This window comes from Danio rerio, chromosome 5 (genome assembly GCF_049306965.1).
Source record: "Danio rerio strain Tuebingen ecotype United States chromosome 5, GRCz12tu, whole genome shotgun sequence".
Classification (NCBI taxonomy): domain Eukaryota; kingdom Metazoa; phylum Chordata; class Actinopteri; order Cypriniformes; family Danionidae; genus Danio; species Danio rerio.
The window spans coordinates 74,800,001-74,826,667 of record NC_133180.1 but is presented as its reverse complement, the minus strand read 5'-3'; the positions used below and the strand labels follow the sequence as shown (position 1 = coordinate 74,826,667).

Below are 26,667 nucleotides of genomic sequence, written 5' to 3'. Positions count from 1 at the left end.
CAAAATCAAATTTTTATATGAGTATACAATATATGCTAAACAAACATGACACAAAAGCTCATTTTTGGATTTTACATATATAAAATGTCATATATGCAACTTATATTTAATTTTTTTTTTTTGCAAAAAATGGAATATATATAATAAATATCTCATTTTTAACCATTAGAACTACATATATGTACATATATGTGGTAACACTTTACAATAAGGTTCATTAGTTAATGCATTTACTAACATGAACTAATCATGAACAACACATGTACAGCATTTATTAATCATAATTGAACATTCACTAAAGCATTATTAACATCCAAGTCCATGCTTGTTAACATTAGTTAATGCACCATGAGTTAACATGAACTAACAAGGAACTACTGTATTTTCATTAACTAACGTTAACTAACATGAACAAATACAGTAGTAAATGTATTGTTCCTTGTTTGCTCATGTTAGTAAATGCATTAATAAACTTTAACTAATGAACCTTATTGTAAAGTGTGACCATATATGTAATGCCAAAAAAATATACGAAGATATTGAGATGAGAAAAGTCTGGTTATTTATAGTGAGTTAAGGATCCTCTGATAGGATAATTAGTCATCAGCTAAAGTTGGAACAGCTGTGAACAATCATAAGCACGTGATCCTCTCAAAATTTGTTTATAAATAAACTTCACAAAATGTCATATACATAACATATATTTAATTTTTTTTAATAAAAATTGCATATATATCTCATTAGAATTTCAAACATGTCCATATATGTAATACCAATGGTTAAAATATATAAATAAATGGCCATTTTTTGAAATATATTTTGCATATATGACATACTTCATATATGTGTAATATAATGCAGACTCAACATTGCATATCTTGTGATGTGACTATTGCGAATGTGCACATTGAAATATCAATGCTGAAACAATATATTGTGTTGTGTATTCTGTTGTATTAGTTTGAAGTGATATATTGTCTTGATTGGTGTTGTACGGTACAAAACCCTGGTAATAAACTGACAGTTCCTGATATTGTATATAATATTTCTAATGATATATTGTTTATAGGCAACAAGGTGGCAAATTGGCATTTCTGTGTGAAGTTTGCATGTTCTCCCCATGCTGACGTGGGTTTCCTCCGGGTGCTCCGGTTTCCCCCACAATCCAAACTGATGCACTATAGGTGAATTGGGTAAACTACATTGTCTGTAGTGCGTGTGTGTGAATGAGAGTGTGTGGATGTTTCCTAGTGATGGGTTGCAGCTGGAAAGCCATTCGCTGCGTAAAACATATGCTGGATAAGTTGGCGGTTCATTCCGCGGTGTAGACCCCAGATTAATAAAGTGACTAGGCCGAAAAGAAAATGAATGAATGAATTACTTAAATATTTATAATTAGCAAATCTTTACCAACTTTTTAAATTTATTATTTTTTTTTTACTTTTTTAACTTCCCAGTAATAGGTTGTTGCTGGAAGGGCATCGCTACAAAAAACATGTGCTGGTGTCCTGACATTTTATCCTACCCATCAGATTATACTATACCAACATTGTATTTTATTGGTTCTGAGGTTGTGGTTAGGGATTAGGTTAGGGTGATATTACAGTTTCATATCACACTACTCGGGCAACACGGTGGTGCAGCGGGTAGCACAATTGCCTCACAGCAAGAAGGGTGCTGGATCGAGGCCTGTCTTGGTTAGTTGGTATTTCTGTGTGGAGTTTGCATGTTCTCCCCGTGTTGGCGTTGGTTTCCTCTGGGTGCTCCGGTTTCCCACACCATCCAAACACATGCACTTTAGGGGAATTGAATAAGCTAAATTGGCCGTAGTGTACGAGCGTGTCAAGAGTGTACGGATGTTTCCCAGTGTTGGGTTGCAGCTGGAAGGGCATCCGCTGCGTAAAACATATGCTGGATAAGTTGGCGGTTCATTCCGCTGTGGCAACCCCAGATTAATAAAGGGACTAGGCCGAAAAGAAAATGTAGTATACACCTCATTTTCTATTTATTTATGAGGTTTAAATACTGCATTTAGTGAAATTTTTAACACTATTTTTAGCTGAATTACATGTATACTTGTTTACTTTAGCTGAATTACACGATACTTGTATAGCCTTATTAGTTGTATAGCCTCTTATGTATATATCATTTAAGTATTTTATTTTACTTTATAGTGTATGTTAGTTATGCATTTGTTTTTGTAATAGCTCTTATGTCCAGGGTTGTGTTTTTATGATTTATCTATCTTTTGTTGCTCTGCATTTCCACATGTAGGGGACTCGACTCCATGTAAGTTGTCAGATGGTCATCATAGCCGCACTTTTTGATGTACCAAAATGTTTTCTAAAGATTTAGAATAAAGAATTGTGGGAAAAAATACTTATTTTCATTCATTTATTTGATTCATTCATCATTTCGGCTTAGTCCCTTTATTAATCAGGGGTCGCCACAGCGGAATGCACCACCAACTTATCCAGTACATGTTTTATGCAGCGGATGCCCTTCCAGCAGCAACCCAACACTGGGAAACACCCACACACTCTTGCTCACACTCACATACACTACGGCCAATTTAGCCTACCCAATTCACCAATACCGCATATCTTTGGACTGTGAGGGAAACCGGAGCACCCGGAGGAAACCCTCGCCAACACGGGGTAAACATGCAAACTCCAATCATAATTATTTTTAAAATACAAATTTATAACATCATATAGCCTATCATTCATTCATTTTCTTGTCGGCTTAGTCCCTTTATTAATCCGGGGTCGCCACAGCGGAATGAACCGCCAACTTATCCAGCATATGTTTTACGCAGCAGATGCCCTTCCAGCCGCAACTCATCTCTGGGAAACATCATATATCATTAGAAAAAAAATAGGAAAGTGTTCAAGTTTTAAATTAAAAACTGTGGCCTATATTGTTTAGTACTGGCCAGCACTTTAAACTTTCCCCAGTCAGAATTTGGCCATTTCAAGAAAAATAAAACATATATATTCAGCTCAAATTATTCTATACTCTTTATGCCTTTCCAATCAATAAAAAAATAGTCAATCCGACGACACGTGCTCACACCATGCGCACACCATGCACGAAAGCGTGTCTGATTCACACCTCTGCAACAGGCGCTCAGGTGCGTAAAGTCTCCACGTGCCCATTTGCCCAAATGTTTCGTAATGGTCCAGCAGGTGAGAGAGTGTGCTAAAGTTTCAAATTCCACCATTTTAAATTGCTGATGGTGGCCATCCGTGCATGGGGTCTGTATCCAAAATGGTTGTTTAATGGTTTTGTTTTGAATACGGTAGAATTATATTCTAAATAACCCTGACACTTCGCGTTTTCTATTCAAAGCCACATCAAAGCCCGATTTCCGTTCAAAGAACAATTGTATGCACTCTAAAAAGGGATAGTTGTAACCAAATGTTTGGTGAATTATTGCTTAAATATATATTAAATTTTTTTTAATTAGCCTACATTTATTAAAATATTAACCCAAAGTTGGGGACGGGTTTGTCATATTTGACCCAATTGGTTACCTCAACCCATTTCTTAGAATGAGAATTAACACTAGATCTGCCATTGTATGCATGCAGCTTGATGTTAAATCTAGTAAATTCAGATATTTGCTTCCCCAATACTGATTTTTAGTTAATCTTAATGCTCATTATAATTTATGGTCACATTATTAAGCGAGCGCGCGCATTGCAGTCGCACAGACGTACTCATAGCCATGCACAGTGCGCATGCTCCGATTGCACGCCCCTTTTGTCCACAGAATCCCTCTCGCCATATTCACTGTAACATAGACGTGTTAAAAGAATCATAACACTAATGGAATTATAGGCAGGGGTGTGTGCGCCACCACTCCACTTGACCAAACATTATACTTTCCCACGGGATTTTTCTTAGCCATGAACGATGCCCATGCATGGGGTCAAAAAGTGAATCACCACATGGCCTTTTCAACAATTCAGCAAAGACAAAATGTTCAGTTTAAGCAGAGAGACATCTTACCCTGAGCCTATAAAGTGAGCTGTTGTTATCAATGTGGCGTTCACGTGTGCGCGCGCGTCAAGACAACCAGGCATCCAAGTGTCGTTCTGCAACATTAATGTGCTTTGCGCTCCCAGTAAAATGTTTCAAGACATATTTTACAGCTTATGTAATCATATTTGTTCATCATTATAATAAGTTTGTCCTTCTTTAAGTACTCTCACTGCGGAAAAGCAGAACGAACGCACACATGCATGATCTGGATGCATCTTCTGCAATTATGAAGCTCTGTTTTAACATTTAAGCACTTAAAGATGCAAGTTAAATTACGCATTACAGTTTCAAACCCACTATTTTGCCTTAGTTGTGAACATGGACAACAAAACCTTATTGAAACCTACCAAAAAGTGTTTGTTGCAGGTATTTGGTAATAAATCCAAAATATATACATTGCATATGTCAAAATTGTTGATTTCCCTTTTATGCCAAACCTCTTTAGGGTACGTAAAGATTTCCATCATGACATTAAGCAAATTTCCTCCTTAAAATATAAAAACTAAAATATGTACTTTACATATAACAAAAGTGTTGGTTTTCCTTTTATGCAGAGCATCTTTAGGATATTACGTAAAAATTTCTACCAATTTAGCAAATTTCCTACTTAAAATATGTATCAAAACTAAAATTTCAATCAGTAATATGCATTGCTTAGGCTTTGGACTACTTTAAATGTGTTTTTCCTTAATAATTAGACATTTTTAACAGTTTTACCCCAACCAAATAACTACTCATTTTATTTATTTATTTATTAAATATTTATTTATTTATTGAACAATTTCAACTGATATTTGCTTTCTGATGATGTATGAATCTCACTCTAAAAAAGTGAAGAAAGTTCTGGCATTGTGGTCCATTGTGGTGTGCTTATTCCTGTCGCTTTGAGCTTCAGGTGCGAAAGCAAGGCACGGAAACTGGGCATCTAATGAAATTCTAAGCGCCTTTAAAAGTTTGAGTATTCCAGTCTGGCGGTGTTACTGTGACTGTGTTCGTTTTTACACATACCTGCCCACAATATTGTTCCCACGAGAAAAAATCCTCAAGTGTTCCTCCGCCGCAGAGAGAATTAAATGATAGGCCAACATTTCTGCATGCGGAGCGAACACATAGAGACTGTATATAAGCTGCTTTAATCAATAATTGACTATAGGATTTTTTAAATCTTGAATTACACCTTTTTGAACATGCAGTAAAACAGAACTGTAATAGTATGACATATAGGAAGCCTATTTGTGGTGTGTTTGTGATTATAGGTCGTGAACTTTGAACGGGAGGAGCGTTTTGGTGAATTGAGTGTCAAAAAAATCAAGATGCGCTGGCTTCATATTGACTTATTGGCGCAATAAAACCAGCAACTCCATAAAATCCTAAGCGTTCTATTGCATTTACAACATCATTGCATTGAATGCATTACTGCACTGTAAAAAAATACTGGTAAACGCTGAATCAAATTAAAGTCATGCATCCATTGAACTTATATTATGTGAAACTGACTTAAAAAAAGCTTGTGTAACTTATAAAATTAAGTTAGAAAATGTTTAACTCAGTTTAATAAGTTACAATGAACTTAAAACTTATGCTGTCGTGACTAATTGATCATTTTTTACATTGTGGTTATTCTAAGTAAATTTATAAGCTCGGTAATGCAGATTTCATAATCAAGCGACTAGTTGACTTTGCTTTAAGAAAGTAAACTCATTGCATTATAAGTATTAAGTAGCTAAACAAACTACATGTGCATAATTATAAGAGTTAAATCAATGGATATGCTGACTTTTAAAAAAGTTAAATCAATAATGTAACGGGGTTAATTCTTTTAAAGTAATTTCAAACTAATCACTTTTTAGCTATGAGACAACGATGAGTTTATATCACATACTTCCAGTTGAATATGTTTGCTTTAACAAAACATGCAGTAAATAACCTAATCGATTTATAGTTTCTTATCTCGGATCATATTAAATGCGTAATTGGGAGCAGCAGAACGCCATAAGGCGGCACACGACCAAACGGCTGGATACGTCATTGACACCTCGTCACCAATGACGAGCCAGCATCCCTGATAAAAGCAGGGGTTTGCAAGGGACTTTAACACAATAGAAGAATTTCTACAAGCAAGACAGATCAGCGGGAATACAACACTGAAGGTGTATCGTCTTCTTCCGATTTTCAGCCATGGTTACTCCAAAAATGGCAAGTCGAAGACCAACCAAACGAGTAAGTCCACGCTCTTTCTCTTGTAGCTACACTGTAAAAGGGATTAATTGACTTTACCTTAAAAAAAGAGAGTCAAGCCATTGCATTTTAATTATTACGTAAACAAGTTTATGTGGATAATTATAAGTTAAGTCAATGAATGATACACATTTTGTTTAAATTAAATTTTACTCACTTTTGTTAAAGTATAGCTGATCTTTTTTTCAATGTATCTATGATTTAACCATCTCTTTTAGTTGGACTTTACACATAATACATTTTCATTTTGTTTAATTAAGCCTGAATTAAAAGTATAACTTGCTCCGTCTAGATCTTAAAACCGGTTATAGAGAAGAAACGGAGAGACCGGATCAACCAGCGTTTGGAAGAACTGCGAACGCTTCTTCTGGATAATACTTTAGATTCGGTAATAAAACATATAAAGTTTTAAAAGTGCACTTAAACAACACTGAAATGGCTTAGCAGCATAATGCATTTACATTCACTCCTTGCAGCGACTTCAAAACCCAAAACTGGAGAAGGCTGAAATTCTGGAATTGGCTGTTGAGTATATTAGGACTAAAACCGCGACTGCGAGAGATCAAGGTAAGTTTCCTGTCTACACGTATGTAAAGCGTAATATAATAATTAAAGGGTGTATACTTAATGAGTTATAACAACATATGCTTTTATGTCAATTGTAACTTATACAAGTAAGCTTATTTAAGTTTTACTGAAGTTAAACAAGCTGATTTAAAGGAATAGTTCACCCTAAACTTTAAATTTACTCACTTTTACTCATTCTACAATCTTTATTGAGTTTCTTTATTCTGTTGAACACAATAAGATGATATTTTGAAGACACAACCTGGAATTCTATGTGGAAGTCAGCTTTCTTCAAAACATAAAATGTTTTTTTTTTTTTTTTTTACAAGAGAAATGTGAATAATCATTTAGTTCAGACAGCATATGTTTTAAGTTCATTGTAACTTGTTAAACTAAGTTAATCATGTTCTAACTTACTTAATTTTAGTTTAACATAATATAAGTTCAATGGACTCATATGGTTAATTTAATTTAGCTCAAAAAGTTAAGGCAACCAGTTTTTTTTACAGTGTAACATGTTTTTATGTACATTGTAACTTATTAAAGTATGTTTATCATGTTTCAAACTTAATTTTTAAAGTTAAACAAGCCAATTTAAAGAGATTGCGAGTAAATTAAAATTTTTGAGTGAACTATTTACTCATTCACAATTGGTTACAAGCATTTGTGAGTTTCTTTATGCTGTTGAAAACAATATGATGATATTTTAAATAACAATTGACTTCCATAGTACACAGAATTTCTTTTTTTTTAATTACTCCTTGGATTTAGTATTTTTAGGTTAAGTTGGTTGTAAACAATTTATTTGGGCTGAATTTAAACAAACAAATTAAGTTGAACATTACTAAATTTAATTTGCTTCTTTAAATTCAACACATATATCATTTGCAACAATTTTGCAGACACAATTTTTTTCCAGTGTAGGTACAACAATTACTATCGAAGTCAATGGTTTACAGCTTTCTTCAAAATGTCTTGTTTTGGTTCAATGAAAGAAAACTAGCAAATCACAAAAAGATGAGTAAATGATGCCAAAATCTTCAGCTTTAGTGACATACCTTTTAAATGTGTTTAAGTTAAAATGACTGATAGTGTCATTTTGATTTCACTTAAAATGTTATGTGTTCCACACACACAAAAAAGTGTTGCATGCACTGTTGCAAACAATGTATTTGTGTTGAATTTTAACAAACAAATGTAATTTAATAATATTCAACTTCATTTGTTTGTTTAAATTCAGCCCAAATAAATTGTTTACAACCACTTAACGTAAAAAAAAAATTTAGTAAATCCGAGGAATCATCTTTGAATCATTTTTTTTCAGTGCACTGTAAAAAATGCAGGGTTCAACACAATTCATTCATGTTAAACCAAAACAAATCAATTAAGTTAACTTAACACTTTTAACACATTTATGTAAATTGAACATAAAAAAAAATTAAGCTGTCCCAATGGAATATCAAGAATTGTGTTCATTTTAAATAAGTAGTTTGAACAAGCAAAAAAAAAAAAAAAAAAAAAAATTGAGTGCAATTCTTTATTGTTGTCCCAAAATAAATTGATTGAATTGTTTTTACAAATTGTGGTGGATTGATGATGTAAATTTGATCATTTAAATTTGTTTAATTTAAGTTAAAATGACTGAGAATGTTAATTTAATTGAACTTAAAAATGTCATGCATCCCTCACAATTCCTTCATTGTCCCAAAACAAATCAACTATGTCAACTTGATTGTTTTTACAAATTTAAGTGGATCGATAATGTTAATTTGATATTTTAAATGTGTTTAATTTAAGTTAAAAATGACTGTTAATGTTAATTGAATAAGTTAAATGTGTTTTATTTAGGTTAAAATGACTGTTAACATTAATTTGATAAGTTAAATGTACACTGTGAAAAATGCAGGGTTACACACAATTCATTCATGTTGTCCTAACACAAATTGATTAAGTTAACTTAACACTTTTAACAAGCTTATGTTGACTGAACATAAAAAAAATTAAGTTGCAGTTCATTTTAAATAATTAGTTTGAATAAGTAAAAAAATATTTTTGAGTGTGTTTAACTTTAGGTTAAAATGACTGACAATGTTAACTTGATGAGTTAAATGTGTTTAATTTAAGTTAAAATGACTAATATTGTTAATTTGATAAGTTAAATGTGTTTAATTTAAGTTAAAATGACCGATAATGTTAATTTGATAAGTTAAATGTGTTTAATTTAAGTTAAAATGACCGATAATGTTAATTTGATAAGTTAAATGTGTTTAATTTAAGTTAAAACAAACGATAACATTAATTTGATCAGTTAAATGTGTTTAATTTAAGTTAAAATGACCGATAATGTTATTTTGATAAGTTAAATGTGTTTGATTTAAGTTAAAATGACCGATAATGTTAACTTGATAAGTTAAATGTGTTAGATTAAAGTTAAATTATCAATAATGTTAACTTGATAAGTTAAATGTGTTTAATTTAAGTTAAAATGACCGATAATGTTAATTTGATAAGTTAAATGTGTTTAATTTAGGTTAAAATGACAGATAATGTTAATTTGATGAGTTACATGTGTTTAATTTAAGTTAAAATGACCGATATTGTTAATTTGATAAGTTAAATGTGTTTAATTTTAGTTAAAACGAATGATAATGTTAATTTGATCAGTTAAATGTGTTAAAATGACTGATATTGTTAATTTGATGAGTTAAATGTGTTTAATTTAAGTTAAAATGACAGATAATGTTATTTTGATCAGTTAAATGTGTTTAATTTAAGTTAAAATAACCAATAATGTTAATTTGATAAGTTAAATGTGTTTAATTTAAGTTAAAATGACCGAAAATGTTAATTTGATAAGTTAAATGTGTTTAATTTAAGTTAAAATGACCGCTAATTTTAATTTGATAAGTTAAATGTGTTTAATTTAAGTTAAAATGACCGACAATGTTAACTTGATAAGTTAAACGTGTTTAATTTAAGGTTAAAAGGCAGATAATGTTAATTTGATAAGTTAAATGTGTTTAATTTAAGTTAAAATGACCGCTAATTTTAATTTGATAAGTTAAATGTGTTGAATTTAAGTTTAAAAGACTGATAATGTTAATTTGATAAGTTAAAAAGTTAATTGTGTTTAATTTAAGTTAAAATGACCGATAATGTCAATTTGATAAGTTACATGTGTTTAATTTAAGTTAAAATGACTGATAATGTTAATTTGATAAGCTAAATGTGTTTAATTTTGGTTAAATTGACCGATAATGTTAATTTGATAAGTTAAATGTGTTTAATTTAAGTTAAAATGACTGATGTTAATTTGATTTAGCTTAAAATGTAATGCAACTACACTGCAAAAAATGCAGAGTTCCACACTATTCCTTCAGCTCGTCCCAAAACAAGTTGATTAAGCTAACTTGATTGTTTTTAGAAATTTAAGTGTATTGAAGATAAAACTGAAGTTCTGAAAAAAAAAACTCAATTGTGTTGATTCAGCTCATTTTAAATAAGTAGTTTGAACAAGCAGCAAAAATATCTTTTAAAGTGAAATGTACTCATATTTTACGTCAAAAATGATCTATTTGTGTTTATTTTGTTCGGTTGAGACTCATATTAGTGTAATTATTCTAATTTATTTTGTCTCGTCTCTTCTGTTTCTCCTCCTCCTTCCATCATTCTCAATTCCTCAACCCACATCTATTTACTCCACTTTTCCTTTTCATTTTATCTTCAATCAATCGATAAACCAAAACTATTTACTTCTCACTCCTAAACCCCCCTTCCTAAACAATCCTTTGCATGATTCCTCGATTAATTATAACCAAACGATCACACTCAAACCCCCCCTTGCTCTTTCCCCTCAAACTTACCCTATTTTTGCATGCCTTTCCACTCTCCCTAACCCTCAGGCGATTCTAGCAAGGACACGCATGATCCAAAACCTCCGCCTCTGCTCTCAAGGAGACCCCAGATGCCATGTGCGTCCATCCCGGAGTCCATCCAAACCCATAATCTGCCATCTAATCCAATCTACAAGGCTGGTTTTAAAGAGTGCATCTCCCGGCTGGCGAGCTTCATCGACTGCGTGGAGCCATCCCAGCGAGACAGCTTCGTCCAAGGTCTCTGCCATCATCTCGACTCCTACAGCAGCGCTCTTCCCCACGGCAGAGTTTCCAGCAATCCAACCCACCATCCATGGATCCCAAATCCAGAGTTGTCCTGCAGGACGGACGTCCAATCGATTGGACACATGAGAGCCAACCCTGAGCCATATTCCTACGCAAACAGCCTGTATCCGAAATCATTTATGCATCTGCATCCGACGGGACAACATCCATACCTCTCTCCACCATACTCCATTTCTCCTCCGCCGTCTCCAGGCTTTTCAAGCAGCTCTCCTCCATTCTCCAGCTCTCCAACGTATCTCTCTGTGCCCTGCCAATTCCCGTTCCCTCCCAGCATCTCTCCGCATTCCACCGACTCCTCTTCATCATCGTCGTTATCAACTGTGAGTCTCTCAACGACTTCATTACCGGTCGTCCCAGGACCTCATCTTCAGGTGAGCTCCCCGACTCGGGTGCGGTTTAGTGGCTCTGTTCAATCTTCTCAACCACGGACTCTGAGACGAGCGCTGTTCCACAATCAGCCTTTGTGGAGACCCTGGTGAGCAAAACTGAAGACACTTAGCATGAGAATAACCAGCGTTGTCTTAAAGGGATAGTTCACGCAGAAATTAAAATTCTGGCATCATTTATTGATTCACTTTTGCTTAAACATAAAAAGTAAAGATATTTTGAAAAATGTTCAAGCCTGACTAACAAATACTACACTGTAAAAAAAATGCTGAATTCCACACAACGGATTTGTGTTGGGACAGCATGAAGAAATTAGGTTAACTTAATGTTTTTTTTTTTTTACAAATTTAAGTCGATTGAGCTTAAAACAATTAAGTTTTCCCCAAAAAAAACGTAAGAATTGTGTTGTTTCAACTCATTTTAAGTCATTCAACTCATTCAAGTAGTTCGAAAAAGCAGCGCAAGTTTTTTTTTTTGAGTGTATGTAAGTCAATAGTTACCGGTTTCCAACATTTTTCAAAATAACTTATTTTGTGTTTATTCAGTAAATAATGTCAGAGTTTTTAGTTTCTAGTGAACTGTGCCTTTAAGCATTGTTTTGTATATCATCAGTTGTTTTCAGAGTGCATGCATGTGTTCTGGGGTCTTTGCTGTATAACTTGAGTCCTGCAGTCACATTCTGTCTTTCTTTTTTCCTATGGTAAATTCTTTATTGTTTACAGATTGTGTAAATAAATATATTTATTTTCTACCTTTTGTAGATTGTAAATTAATTGTACAGTTTTTTCACTTATTAAAAATTTATATAATTTTGCTTTTTGTATGACTCGTTTCTTTACATTTGGGCTTAAATAAATAGATTTAACAGTATCGCCATTAATCTTTTAGATACTTCAAGAAGTAGGGTAAAAAAAAAACTCTTCTGAAAGTCGTTTGAAATATTTAGGGAGACTTTTTATTATTTAATCATCTTCAAGTGGTTACAACCTCCTTTTTTTAAATTGAAAACAAAAGAAGATATTTTGAAGAATGTTAGAAACCTGTAACCATTGACTTCCATAGGAAAAACAAATACTATGGAAGTCAATGGTTACAGGTTTCCAGCATTTTTCAAAATAACTTCTTTGGTGTTCAAACAGGTTTAAGAGTAAATAATGACGGAATTTTCTGTTTTTAGTGAAATGTTCCTTTAAGGATTGTTTGGAAAGATGTCTTGGTATATCATCCGTTGTTTTCAGAGTGCATGCATTTGTTCTGTGGTCTTTGCTGTATAACTTGAGTCACATTCTGTTTTCTTATCTTTCTATTTTCCTATCTAAAAGTCTTCATTGTTTACAGATTGTGTAAATAAATATATTTATTTTCTCCCACTTGTAGATTGTAAACGTATTGTACAGTCTTGTCACTTAATAAATTTATATAATTTTGTTTTTTGTATGACTCGTTTCTTTACAGTTGGGTTTAAATAAAAAGATTCACAGTATCGCCATTAATCTTCAAGAAGTAGGGTAAAAAAAACTATTCTGAAAGTTGTTTGAAATATTTAGGGAGACACTTTATTATTTAATCATCTTCAAGTGGTTACAAATTCCTTTTTTGATGTTGAACACAAAAGAAGATATTTTTAAGAATGTTAGAAACCTGTAACCATTGACTTCCATAGGAAAAACAAATACTATGGAAGTCAATGGTTACAGGTTTCAAGCATTTTTCAAAATAACTTCTTTTGTGTTCATTCAGGTTGGTGAGTATTGATGAATTTTCTGTTTTTAGTGAAATGTTCCTTTAAGGATTGTTTGGAAAGATGTCTTAGTATATCATCAGTTGTTTTCAGAGTGCATGCATTTGTTCTGTGGTCTTTGCTGTATAACTTGAGTCTTCTTATCTTTCTATTTTCCTGTCTAAAAGTCTTTATTGTATACAGATTGTGTAAATAAATTTATTTATTTTCTCCCTCTAGTAGATTGTTAATGAGTTGTACAGTCTTGTCACTTAATAAATTTATAATTTTGTTTTTTGTATGACTCGTTTCTTCACAATTAGGTTTAAATATAAATGTAATAGTTTCGCCATTAATCTTTTATATATTTTACTAAGTAAGGTCAGAAAAAGCTATTCTGAATGTAATATTTCCACAGATACTTTATATTTAATCATCTTCAAGTGGTTACAAACAAAGATGCATTGTAAATTGTGTAAACATTTTTAGACATTATTGCACCAATTAATGTTTTTAAGTTAGACCTCCAACTCCAAGCAAAACAGTGATTTTTAATTTTTTTTTAAATGTATTATTTCTTTTTATTGAATCTGCATTTGACATCTTTTAAAAATACTGAGAGGAATCTGATATTGTACAATTTAAACACATCTATGGCCTCTGTCACGTTCACGTTCTTATGAAATAAACATGCTTATTTTTGCTATGTGCAATGCAAAAACGTAAAAGTAGGTAGAGCTGTCACCTCACAGCAAGAAGGTCGCTGGTTGGCTCAGCTGGCGTTTCTGTGTAGAATTTGCATGTTCTCCCCTGTTTGCGTGGGTTTCCTTCAGGTGCTCCGGCTTCCTCCACAGTCTAAAGACATGCGGTACAGGTGAATTGGGTAGGCTAAATTGTCAGTAGTGTGTGTGTTTAAATGAGTGTGTATGTATGTTTCCCAGAGATGGGTTGCAGCTGGAAGGGCATCCGCTGCATAAAACATATGCTGGATGAGTTGGCGGTTCATTCCGCTGTGGCGACCCCAGTTTAATAAAGGGACTAAGCCGAAAAGAATATGAAAAAATTCATATTTTAAAATAACTAAAAACCATTGCTTTATATTAACTACGCTATACTTTGCGATGCATTTTCTCATTTATCATCTCATTTATAACAGAATACACTAGTTTTTGGCTTGATTTACTCGCTGATGTCTTCTTCATAGTCCTCTAACTGTCGAGTGACATTATTTACATTTTAAAAGCTCAGTTTAATTTACAACATTTAATTTCAGTTTGCCTTTTTTGTAGCTCTGCAATAAAACAAACAAACAATAAAGGTTATGTTAAATTAGAAATGACGATCTCTGTTAAAAGCATTCTTACACTCTTCTCAGATGGGATGGAGAGCAAAATCAAAGTTTTTTTTTTGTATTAACAATGCTTGAACAGCAACAGAAAGGTATTAATAATTTTAGAATTACTCAAAAGACTGAGATAAGAAACAACTGGCATACATTCACAATCTTTCCTTCCTCGTTAATAATACAACATGTATGAATAAATAAAATAACAAAAATTAACAAAAAAAAAAAAAAAAGCTAAAGGAAATGAAGGAGCAGTGGAGTTAAAGTTCTCAAAATATGAAACCAAAATCATCTGATGATGAATATAATATCTTGCTTTTTGGCTTTTTTAATCTCTCTTAATGTCTTCAAATATATCACAAATTCTTCTTTAAACACCACTAGTCTTGGGGAAATTTAAAAAATACATTTATAAATATAGAATTTTGATAATAACATCAAATTGAAGTCATTGCGTTTGGGAACAGAGAGGAGGTTCTCAAGGTAAATGCGTACCTTGTTACTAAAGGTCAAACAACAAAAAATAAGGTCAAGAATCTTGGTGTGACTCTGGAGTCAGATCTGAGTTTCAATAGTCATGTCAAAGCAGTCAGTAAATCAGCATGCTATCATCTCAAAAACATAGCAAGAATCAGATGCTTTGTTTCCAGTGAAGATTTAGAGAAACTTGTTCATGCTTTTATCAGCAGCAGGGTGGATTACTGTAACGGTCTCCTCACTGGCCTTCCTAAAAAGACAGTCAGACAGTTGCAGCTCATCCAGAACGCTGCAGCCAGAATTCTGACCAGAACCAGAAAATCAGAGCACATCACACCTGTACTCAGGTCTCTACACTGGCTCCCAGTTACATTCAGAATAGACTTTAAAGTATTATTACTGGTCTATAAATCACTAAATGGCCTAGAACCTAAATACATCACAGATATGCTCACTGAATACAAACCCAACAGATCACTCAGATCTTTAGGATCATATAAACTAGAAGTTCCAAGAGTTCAGTCAAAGCAGGGTGAATCAGCTTTCAGCCACTATGCCCCTCGCTGCTGGAATCAGCTTCCAGAAATGATCAGATGTGCTCCAACATTAGGCACATTCAAATCAAGACTGAAAACACATCTGTTTAGCTGTGCCTTGCACTGTGCTGCGTCCGACAGATTGCACTATTATGTTTTCCTCTTCTTCTTCATTCTTTTATATCACATTTTACCTGTTTTTATGTTTTTTAATCACTTTTATTATTTGTTTTTATTTATTTATTTTTTACTTGTTTCTTTTATTCTTGTTTATGTAAAGCACTTTGACTTGCCACTGTGTATGAAATGTGCTATATAAATAAACTTGACTTGCCTTGTTCATTTTATAAGAATTCTTTTTATGCTTAAGTAGTCAGTCAGTCTTTAATCATTTCCCAAAGGCAATTTGGTTGCAGCATACAAGCATGTCACACATAATACACAAAAGCGCATCATACAAAACAAATTCTAGCCTATATTTAAACACTTTACAGCTGAGGGGATGAATGAAAGTTTAAACCGATTTGTTTTACTAATAGGAGTTCCGTATCGAATACCAGAAGGGAGAAGATTAAACTCGTGGTGCATAGGATGGGAATCATCTGACAGAATAATCTGAGCTTTACTTAAAACTTGTCTATGGTATAACTGAGCCATGGTCATCTGTTTTCTCCCTGTAATTATGCCAAACTTAATAATTTCTCAAGAGAAGACAAGTCTTATAGATATTTTCTGTTGTATCGAGACTAATACTTCGTCCCAAAATCTTTGTACCTCATTACATTGGAAAAACAAGTGTTCAGTTGTTTCTATATCTAAATTACAAAACTGCCATACATTTGAGTCACCAATATTAAGTTTTAACCTTAGAATTTCTATTGCAGGATAAATGTGATGCATACTTTTAAAGTGCACTTCTTTACATTTAGGATTAACAGGATATGAAAGAAATCGTTTCCTAATATCATACATATTTTTCTTTTCATAATGAGACATAACATAAGCTCTCTTAACAGGTCCTGGAAAACAACACTTTGTTAGATAATCTCTCAAAATTAGTTTGAGCTTTTTCTATCTGTAAAGCTAACATTTTCTATCTAAGATCACTTATTTTGGGATTCATCGTTGAGTATTTTATTTGTTCCTTTACCAGGCTATTTGCAATGACATATTCTTAATAATTTTATCATATCTTTTCGGAGATTAATTATTTTCTACAGAAAGCATCATGACTCAACATATTTCCTAAATTATCCATAACGTGACCATATGCTATTCTTCCACCATTCATCAATAAACAAAGATTCTCTATTCACCAAAATACACCTGTTATTCCAAATAGATATGTTATGTGGGCTAAAACTATGTTTAAATATCAGTTTGCGATATAATTGTACTTGATGAAAAGCAGAACGTTTTAAGGGAGGTTTAGACAATTCAAAATCATTTTGTAATAAAAAAACTAATACCACAACATTTCTTAAATATAACTGTGGGAATCTCAAATAATAATAAAAAAAGATTCATTTTTAATAAAAGATTGTAGCCATTTAAGTTTAATGGCCCACTTCATTATATTAAAGTCTTTTGTTTAAGACCAAATTAAATGTTACAATGGGCCAACTTTGGCCTGCGTGCCCTACTTTGGGCATCTCTGCCCCAGGTTGTTTTTGATGCTTGTTTATTGTCATATTAGGGAAGTTTGCCGTTGTACCAGACCATTTATAGTTGTATTGTTTACTTTGTTCGATAATATAATAAAAACTACTACTAATAAAAATGTCAGGAATAAACTAATAAGCAGAGTCAGATTGCCCTCTGCTGGTCAAAGAGACTTACTGTCATCTCCACCTTTACAAACGGCCAATGCTGAAAGAATTTATCACTGTAAACACAAGCAGCACCCACATTCATTTTACAACTCAGGTTATACATTACCTACATAATGATAATTCTTGCAACGTTAATCTTGAAGACACATACCTGACGGTCTCGTTACTAGACGTCTATCCAAGTTCATTTATACTGACGTTGACAGCTCCTACCGTAAAAAGAGTGAACTTTTTAAAATGGAAACCGTTTATAATCTCTTTCTGAGTCGAACAAACTTAATATCTACACATAATTCAGCTTATATTTATAATTTCGACGAGTACGGGAATGAGCACGAGCAAGTTCTGTGGACTACAAATCCCAGAGTCTCTGCGCGCAACAACCACACGCGGGGGCGGGAACCAAGACGCTTCTGCTCACATCGCAGTCAATATAAAATACAACACATCGTGGAAGTTAAACAACTAATGCAAGATTACTAATCAGTATACAGCTGCAGAACGCAAATTATATGACGCTAGCTGTCAATCAAGTGTCAAAAATGTCGTTTATTTACATGCAGGATGGGAAAGCAAAAAGGCATCTCGCGCTCGCCTGTAAGAAATTTATCAACAACAGTCGAAAACACAATTAAACAAAATTACTCTTTCATAGCAATGAAACTAAATAAAACACGCATTATTTATAATAACATAAACGTTGTATATTCGCAATTTAAAACGTGATGTAAATTCTTAAACAAAGTTAACCATTGTGTGCAGGCTAATGCTCAGAACGCCTATAAAGTAGAATCTAGGCTAATTCCGCCCATTACACTCCACGATTGGACAATAAAACAAGGGGTTACAGAATACGCGCGTCTCATTGGCTGCCTCAGCTGCTTATCAGCAGGCACTCCGAATATATAAAGCTCCGAAAGCCCCGTTTCTCACAGCGAGATTCTGCAGCTCATTAGTAAGTTCAACCGAGTAAGCGCAGTAGTTTAACCGAGCAGTTAGGGCTTATAAAACACACAGAAATCGATCACTGTGATCAATATCTCCACAAAGCCTCGCTGATATCCTGAAATAGTGCTCGTCCGTAAACCACAAGCGTTATTTTTTGAGGGGCGTGTCCTGTGAATGTGTTATTTTGATTGTGACGCTGACGTCAGCGGACAGCGGCGGGATGTGTGCGGACAGAAGCCGTTACTCTGACCGAGCCGCTGTGCGCTTTTTTTCCCCGTCCGCCGGAGAGGGAGGCAAGCGAGGGGCCGTGTGCCTTTAAGAGAGGGCGGAGAGAGTTGGAGCCCCGGGCTGTGTTTTGATCCTGTTTAGGTATCCCTTCGCTTTCTCTCTTCTGTTTTCTTTCGAGCTGATTTTACTATGTGTTATGTTTTATTCATGATGACGCTTGGGGGCGGGGCTTGGACGAATTGTCAATAATAACAGCGGCGTCGAGGAGGCGGGCGCAGTGAAGGTGGGTGGACGTTGCTTAATCTACACATTCACTTTCTTTTATGCACTCTTGACACATGTTGCTTGGGTTTTTGAGGGAGAGTTGGTGTTTATATTCGCACATTCGTTCAGTGACAACTTGTGACATGCAGCTCCCTATGTTGTTTACCATATTAAGATATAATGTTCGGTTAGTATGACTTCAAAACAACATTAGCACTATTTATTTGCCTGTGAACAATGTTGTACTTTTAATGTCATTGGCTGATAATATGATTTTTTTTCCCATTTAGAATTTGCTAATAGCACTTTTATGACAATATATTGTATTATTAAGGAAAAAGTATGAATATTAAACGAACTTTACCTTATTACTCTTGACATGTTGATTGGATTAAGGTAAAGTTGGTTTTATATTCGCTCAGTGACAACTTACGACAAGCTTCCTATACTGTTTACCATGGTACTTTTGTATATTTGGTTTGAAATCATATGTAACTTCAAAACAACATTAGCACTATTTAATTGATTGTAAGCAGTGTTGTACTTTTATTTTCATTGGCTTATAATATATAAAAAAAATTCCTATTTAGAATTTGCTAATAATACTTTTATAATATATTACATTATTATTTAGGGCTGCACAATAAGTTGTTTCAGCATTGATATCGCAATGTGATCATAAGCAATAGTCACATTGCAGGATATACAATGTTGAGATTGTATTATTATTAAATTATTCAATAAGATGGTATTATTAAAACTATTATATTTGTATAATGACTTTAAAAGCATCCCGGTATAAGAAATTGTGTCATTTGTGACCTTAACTACGATTAATTTTATTGAATTATTTTCATTTTTATAATTTAATTACTGTACTTGAATACTGGTTAACTCAGGAAATTATTAAACACTTTATGTTCAGTTTTTCTTTACTGTATTTATAGGTAGTGATGCAACGCATGCAAATAGAGAAACGCTCTGCAAATAGCACAGACCACAGCAAAAATGTGTTGGGAGACCCCAAAAAATTTATAGATTGTTTATTAGATTTTATGGAGATACAAATAGTAAACATTTATTTATCAATCTCTGACTAAACGCGTGCATGTAATAGCTTACAACACATGCAAATAGAGAAACGCACTGCAAATAGCACAGACCACAACGGAAATGTGTCGAGGGATGCCAAAATTATATGAAGTTGCATTCCCACTGCAGAATCATCCCAGTCGATCTAACATTATACATTATTTCCAAATAGAGATATTAAGTTGTCTGGTGAAATTGTATTTATATCGCAAAACAACAACAACATATCACTATTTTGCAATATTTTGCAGCCCTATTATTATTGAGAACGTATGAATGTGCAAATATAAAACCAGCTTTACCGCAATACTCTTGTTCCTTGAAATGAGATTAAGTTTTATATTCGCACATTCGCTCAGTGATAACTTGTGACATGCAGCTCCCTATATTGTTTACCATGGTATTTTGAATATTCGATCTGAAATCGCTTGTTAGTATTACTTAAACACAGCATTAGCACTATTTAATTGACAGTAAACAATGTTGTACTTTTATTGTCATTGGCTGATAATACGATTTATTTCCCATTTAGAATTTGCTAATTATACTTTAATGAGATTATATTGTTATTATTAACAAGAAAGTGAATATAAAACCAACTTATCTTCAATACTCTTGACACATGTTGCTTGGATTAAGGTAAAAGAGAGCAAAATTGGTTTGGTTTTGTATTTGCAAATTTGCTCAGTGACAACTTGTGACATGCTCCCTAAATTGTTTACCATGATGCTTTGAATATTTGGTCGAATGAATGTATGAATGGATACATAATCTATAATGTCTGCCTCTAAAATCCACATGGCTAACAAGTTATCTATATTGTGTGCTTAAAATAAATATTAAATATGAAAATAGACCAATAAATGAATGCTAATTAATTAGCAATGATTTCTAAAGATCAAAAAAGAAAAGTTTTGTGCAACACAATCTCCAGACTTGATACTAGAATCATTTTAGCGTCTCTTCTAACTGTTACACACAGATAAAATATGGCCAAGTAATGTACTATTAAAATTGGTTTGAGTAGTAGTAACCAGTATATTTGTCTTTGCTAATTGGATCCAATTAGTAAAATGCATATTTCAAGTTGATGAACTGATGATTTTGTGAGTTCTTAGTGGATGATTGCTTTGATGCGTGTATTTCAGATCCATGTCTCCATCAGTGCCAGCCTGAAATAAAAAATGATAGAGATGTCATTTGACAAAGAAACTGTTTTATCTTGTGAGGGGCAAACAGACCCCACTTCTCAAGAATTTAATATAAATGATACCAGTGCTCTCCATCCACCTGGGAACACAACAGAGAACAACCTCAGTAAGGACGCAGGAAGTGAGGCATCCCTAGAGAAATCTGCTACCACCGATAACAATGCTTCAAGTGAAAGTGCAGTTCTTGGGGCTGAATCGTCTAAACAATCGCACAATGGCACCAAACCACAACAGCAGAAAGTCAACAAGCGCCGCAACACTATGAGCGCTGGGTTTAAGCACCCGGGTTATGGCAAACGACGACGGCGAGCCAACTCGGAAAGCGAGTCAGTCCTGCCAACCAATTTCCTGCTGGGCGGGAACATTTTTGACCCACTCAACCTTAACAGCCTTTTAGACGAAGAGGTCAACAAGGCTCTCAATGCAGAGACGCCCAAGTCTTCGCCATTGCCAGCCAAAAACCGAGACCCTGTTGAGATCTTGATACCCAGAGATATCACAGACCCCCTCAACCTCAACTGCCTGAGCACAGGAGACAGTCTGCTGGTGTCTCCATTGAAGAGTGGTGGAGGCAGGCGGAGACATCGAAACAAACACCATGGAGCAAACACTGGACGAGTTTCCACTGAAGGAATTGGTTTAACGGAGTCTAATGGCTGTGCAGCAGTGAAGGATGATGGAACATCATTGGTCTCGATGACTAATGTGCATTTAGAAAGTACAATTGAGGATCAAACTCTGTTGGACCCGACTCTCGAGTCTTCAAATAAGTCCAGTCTAACTTCAAATCACAATGAGGTGAAGGAGAAAACCGTTGACTGCTCAACCGCACATCTAACAGCAAACCCAACCAACCCTCCATCAAGCAGGCAGCGCAAACGCAGGCGAGCCGGCAGCAGAACGGAGAACTCCAGTTCTTCTTCTGAGGTGAAAAGATCCGGGAGACATTTTCAACACAATGAATCCCAAGGAGGAAACTCTCGAAGTGGAGTCTCTGATAGGCAGCAACCGTATCCGAATCAATGGAGGCCGCAGTACAGCAACAACAATCAGAACCCGCAGCAGCCCAAAAAGAAGTTTCAATACGGTAACTATAACAAATACTACGGCTATCGGAACCCAGGGATGAGCGAGGATCCTCGCATTCGTGTTATGAATCCTGATTGGTTCAGAGGGAAGGATGTGTTGGATCTGGGATGCAACACTGGCCACCTGACTCTGTTTATCGCTAAAAATTGGCGGCCTGCTAGTATTGTGGGCCTGGATATTGACGGATCGCTGATACATGCTGCTCGACAGAATATAAGACACTACCTCTCTGAGGTCCAAGTGCAGCACTCCCGACGCTCTGGGGAAAATACAAAGGCAGATCGAGGGGAGGTTTCGGGAGAAGAAAAGGACAAAGATAAAACTAGTTTGGTTATGGATGAAAAAAAGGCAAAGCATGTTGACGAAGTGAATAAATGCATGGACGAAGGAATGGAAGTTAATCAAGAAGAGAAGAGGGAGGCTGATCGGGGAGGAATAGAGGATGGAGCATCGGTAGATCTCCCTGATGGGAAACATTCGTTCCCCGTCTCGCTCCGGATCTCAAGAGGACCCATTGCTGGGCCCCCTTTGCCCGAGACAAACACACACAGTCTCCCTCCTGGAGATTTCCCTGCCAACGTGACCTTTATTAAGGTAAGACCACAAAAACATGTTTGCTGCTTTTCGTTTGAGTATGTCTACTGGAGAGTTACAGTTTTCTTCAAAGCTTCATCTAAATGCTGCATCCAGTGTGTTTGTTATGTTATGTAAAAGTAAATCAATAGAATGACCCGTTTTCTTCAGTGGAGGTTAATAATTGACGAATTTTGCATAATTGAAATGTTTCCTCATTTTTTATTGTCATGATGCTGTTTGAGAGCAATCTGCTATCGAATGAAGAGTTTCACACAGAGCTAAACGCATCTTTCTACGAAATAATGCATACTTTGTAATAAATTATGCAAAGCATTCTAGAATGTCCAAACATTATACAAGCCATATTTACCTTTTTAATGTCTTAAAGCAGAATGGCGTAGACTGAACTGCATTTACATTGACGCCTTTGGTTCAAAAGCGACTTAAAGGTCCTGTAAAGTGCATTGAAATGTGCATTTTCATTTGATGTTTGATGCAATCTTAACTGAAAAATGTATTTATTTATTTTTTTAATAAAAAGTGGCTATTCTCTACCTGTGAGAGTGATTGAGCTCAAGGGCATTAAATGAAAAGCAAATGAGAAACATCTTGAAGGGGCAGGACATATCAGACACTAGAGAGCATTTGATTGGTCAAGGTTTGATGAGAAATGAATTATGAGGCGTTGATTAATTTAGACTGAAGTAAAAAACTTCACGTTTTGCATGTATATATCGGTGCATATCTCCTAAACGCAGATCTTGTCACTTTTTTTGGAGCACACCAACATATACACTTATTGGCCACTTTATTAGGTACACCTTTATTTCTACTGGGTTGGATCCCCCTTTTCCTTAATTCTTCATGGCAGAGATTCAACAAGGTGCTGGAAAATTCCTTAGATATTTTGCTCAATATTGACATGATCCTATCACGCAGTTGCTGCAGATTTGTCGGCTACACATCCATGATGCGAATCCCCCATTCCACCACATCCCAAAGGTGCTCTATTGGATTGAGATCTGGTGACTGTGGAGGCCATTTGAGTACAGTGAACCCATTGTCATGTTCATGAAACCAGTCTGAGATGATTTGCGCTTTGACATGGTGCGTTAACCTGCTGGAAGTAGCCATCAGAAGAGGGCTACACTGTGGTCATAAAGGGATGGACATGGTCAGCAACAATGATTGGCTAGGCTGTGGCGTTGACTCTACTCAATTGGTACTAATGTGCCCAAAATGTGCCAAGAAAATATCCCCCACACCATTACACCACCACCACCAGCCTGAGCCATTGATACAAGGCAGGATAGATCAATGCTTTGATGTTGTTGACGCCAAATTCTGACCCGACCATCTGAATGTTGCAGCAGAAATGGAGACTCCTCAGAGCAGGCAACCTTTCTCCAATCTTCTATTGTCCAGTTTTGGTGAGCCTGTGCCAATTGTATTCTCAGTTTCCTGTTCCTAGCTGACAGGAGTGGCACTCAATGTGGTATTCTGCTGCTGTAGCTAATCTGCCGCAAGGTTGGACGTGTTGTGTGTTCAGAGATGCTTTTCTGTAGACCTCTGTTGTAGCGAGTGGTTATTCGAATTACTGTTGACTTTTTATCTGCTTGAACCAGTCTGGCCATTCTCCTCTGACCTCTGGCATCAACAAGGCATTTGTGCCCACATAACTGCCGCTCGCTGGATATTTTCATTTTTCAGACCAAACTCTAGAGATGGTTGTGCATGATTCCCAGTAGATCAGCAGTTTCTGAAATACTCAGACCAGCCCGTCTGGCACCAACAAACATGTAAAGTTCAAAGTCACTTAAATCACCTTTCTTCCCTATTCTGATGCTCGGTTTGAACTGCAGCAGATCGTCTTGACCGTGTCTACATGCCTAAATGTATTGAGTTGCTGCCATTTGATTGGCTGATTACAAACTTGCGTTAACAAGCAGTTAGACAGGTGTACCTAATAAAGTGGCCGATGAGTGTATACAATTAGGAAAACCTTTTTGTTTTGCGCAACGCGTGTGTGTTGCAACTGTTTATTTTGATCAAAATATTTACTGGAGCACTGTATAATGGAAAAAATAACCCCATCCCCTTAGAGATGGTTTACCCAAAAATAAATAATTGACTTTTTTATTCCTATAATATCTTCTTTGGGTTGTAACTAACAGTTTTGCATGCAGGTTTTTAAAAAAACACTCATAGCACCTTAAAGAGATAGCAGGCATTGATTTAATAGTAGTTTTTTCTTCCTACTATGGATGTCAATGGCTGCTTTCCCCCCAACATTCTTCAGAATATCTTGTTTTGTGTTCATTAGAAGAAAGAAACTCGAAGTTTAGAATCATTTGAGTGCAAGTAAATGAGTAAACTTTCATTTTTGGGGTGCACTGTCCCTTTAACAACATTTCCGAGGTGTCTTGCATTTTGCATGTGAAGGAAATAAGTGTTGTGTGTGTAAAGGAAATAGGTGTGTGCGTGCATGTGTGTGTTGTAACTATTTTGATCAAAAATATTCCACAACAGACTAAATGGAAAAAGCACCCACATCACCTTAAAGTGACAGTTCACCCAAAAAAATAAAAATAAAAGGAGCAGGCATTTATTTCCATAGTATTTTTTTCTTCCTACTATAAAGGTCAATAGCTGCTTGTTTTCCAGCATTCATCAGATCATCTTGTTTTTGTTATACAGAAGAAATAAACTTTTTAGTGTGAGTAAATGAGGAAAGTTTCATTTTTAGGTGCACTATCCCTTTAATAACCGCATGACAGAAACAACATCTTAGAGGTATTTTTCATTTGCATGAGAAGGAAATAATTGTGGTGCGTGAAGGAAATGGCTCAACAGAAGAAAGAAACTCATAAAAGTTTAGAATCATTTTAGTGTGAGTAAATGAGGAAATGCTCATTTATGGGTGCACTATCCCTTTAATAACTGCAGGACAGAAACAACATCTTAGAGGTATCTTGCATTGTGCATGTGAAGGAAACAGGTGTGGCACAATAACTTTTCAATATGTTGTAAGTCTGTTGAATTTAAATACTAGCATTAAGGCATGCAGCACCTGTCTGTCCTGTTTTTTTTAACCCTCTGCCTATTGAGCCAGATTAATCTAAAAAATAATAAATTTAAAAAATAAAATTCATACACTGTTCACATTTACAAAGTTTCATAAATGCACAAATCCAATTCGTAACTTTAAAGCAAAATTTGTAAATGCACAAATCCAGTTTGTACATTTAAAAGACTATTTGTGAATGCGCAAATCCAATTAATAAATTCAAAACACAATTCGTAAATGTGCAAATTCAATTAGTAAATTCAAAACACAATCATAAATGTGCAAATTCAATTCGTAAATTCAAAACACAATTAATGAATGTGCAAATCCAATTCGTAAATTCAAAACACTATTCATGAATGTGCAAATCCAATTCGTAAATGCACAAAGCCAATTCAAAAATTTTAAACGATTCATTAATGCCCAAATCCAATTCGTAAATTCAAAACACAATTCACAAATGCGCAAATCCAATTCAAAAATTTAAAACGCATCATTAATGCCCAAATCCAATTCGTAAATTAAAAACACAATCATAATTGCGCAAATCCAATTCGTAAATTTAAAACACAATTGATAAGTGTGCAAATTCAATTCGTAAATTCAAAACACAATTCACAAATGCGCAAATCCAATTCAAAAATTTAAAACGCATCATTAATGCCCAAATCCAATTCGTAAATTAAAAACACAATCATAATTGCGCAAATCCAATTCGTAAATTTAAAACACAATTGATAAGTGTGCAAATTCAATTCGTAAATTCAAAACACAATTCATAAATGCGCAAATCCAATTCGTAAATGCACAAAACTTTTGAATTTGTTTTGAATTTATGAATTCAAAACCATTCGTAAATCCA

General features: G+C 34.6%; 2 protein-coding genes and 1 long non-coding RNA gene across 10 annotated transcripts in view; 2 read left to right on the top strand and 1 right to left on the bottom strand.

Moving 5' to 3' along the window:
• LOC141385683 (uncharacterized) overlaps positions 1–18,731 on the bottom strand; it is a 35,371-nt gene extending 16,640 nt beyond the window's left edge. The window contains exons 1-2 of the long non-coding RNA XR_012406544.1: positions 17,482–18,731; positions 13,886–14,178 (exon numbers count right to left, since the gene is read on the bottom strand). This is a non-coding gene — a long non-coding RNA (uncharacterized lncRNA). The remainder of the gene's footprint in view (positions 1–13,885; positions 14,179–17,481) is intronic.
• On the top strand, positions 6,141–12,847 carry her1 (hairy-related 1). Of its 3 annotated transcripts, XR_012405735.1 has the most exons (5): positions 6,141–6,267; positions 6,578–6,673; positions 6,762–6,852; positions 10,755–12,396; positions 12,504–12,847. XR_012405735.1 is itself a non-coding variant. In NM_131078.1 (4 exon segments), coding segments are annotated over 4 exon segments (987 nt in total). In that variant the 5' UTR covers positions 6,169–6,225; the 3' UTR covers positions 11,513–12,232.
• The window catches only part of mepcea (methylphosphate capping enzyme a), a 17,401-nt gene continuing 8,979 nt past the window's right edge, over positions 18,246–26,667 (top strand). For 2 of the 6 annotated variants that reach the window (XR_012405994.1, XM_073950553.1), the window contains exons 1-2: positions 18,246–18,285; positions 21,011–22,756. Coding sequence is in view for 3 of the 6 variants with exons in the window: in XM_073950553.1 (XP_073806654.1) it covers positions 21,047–22,756 (1,710 nt within the window). In the remaining 3 variants the exon portion in view is untranslated. 6 annotated transcript variants of the gene reach the window in all.

What these genes read in the sequence shown, in the direction of transcription:
- her1 (XM_073949774.1), top strand. Translation starts at nt 10,817, where the DNA reads ATGCCATGTGCGTCCATCCCGGAGTCCATCCAAACCCATAATCTGCCA.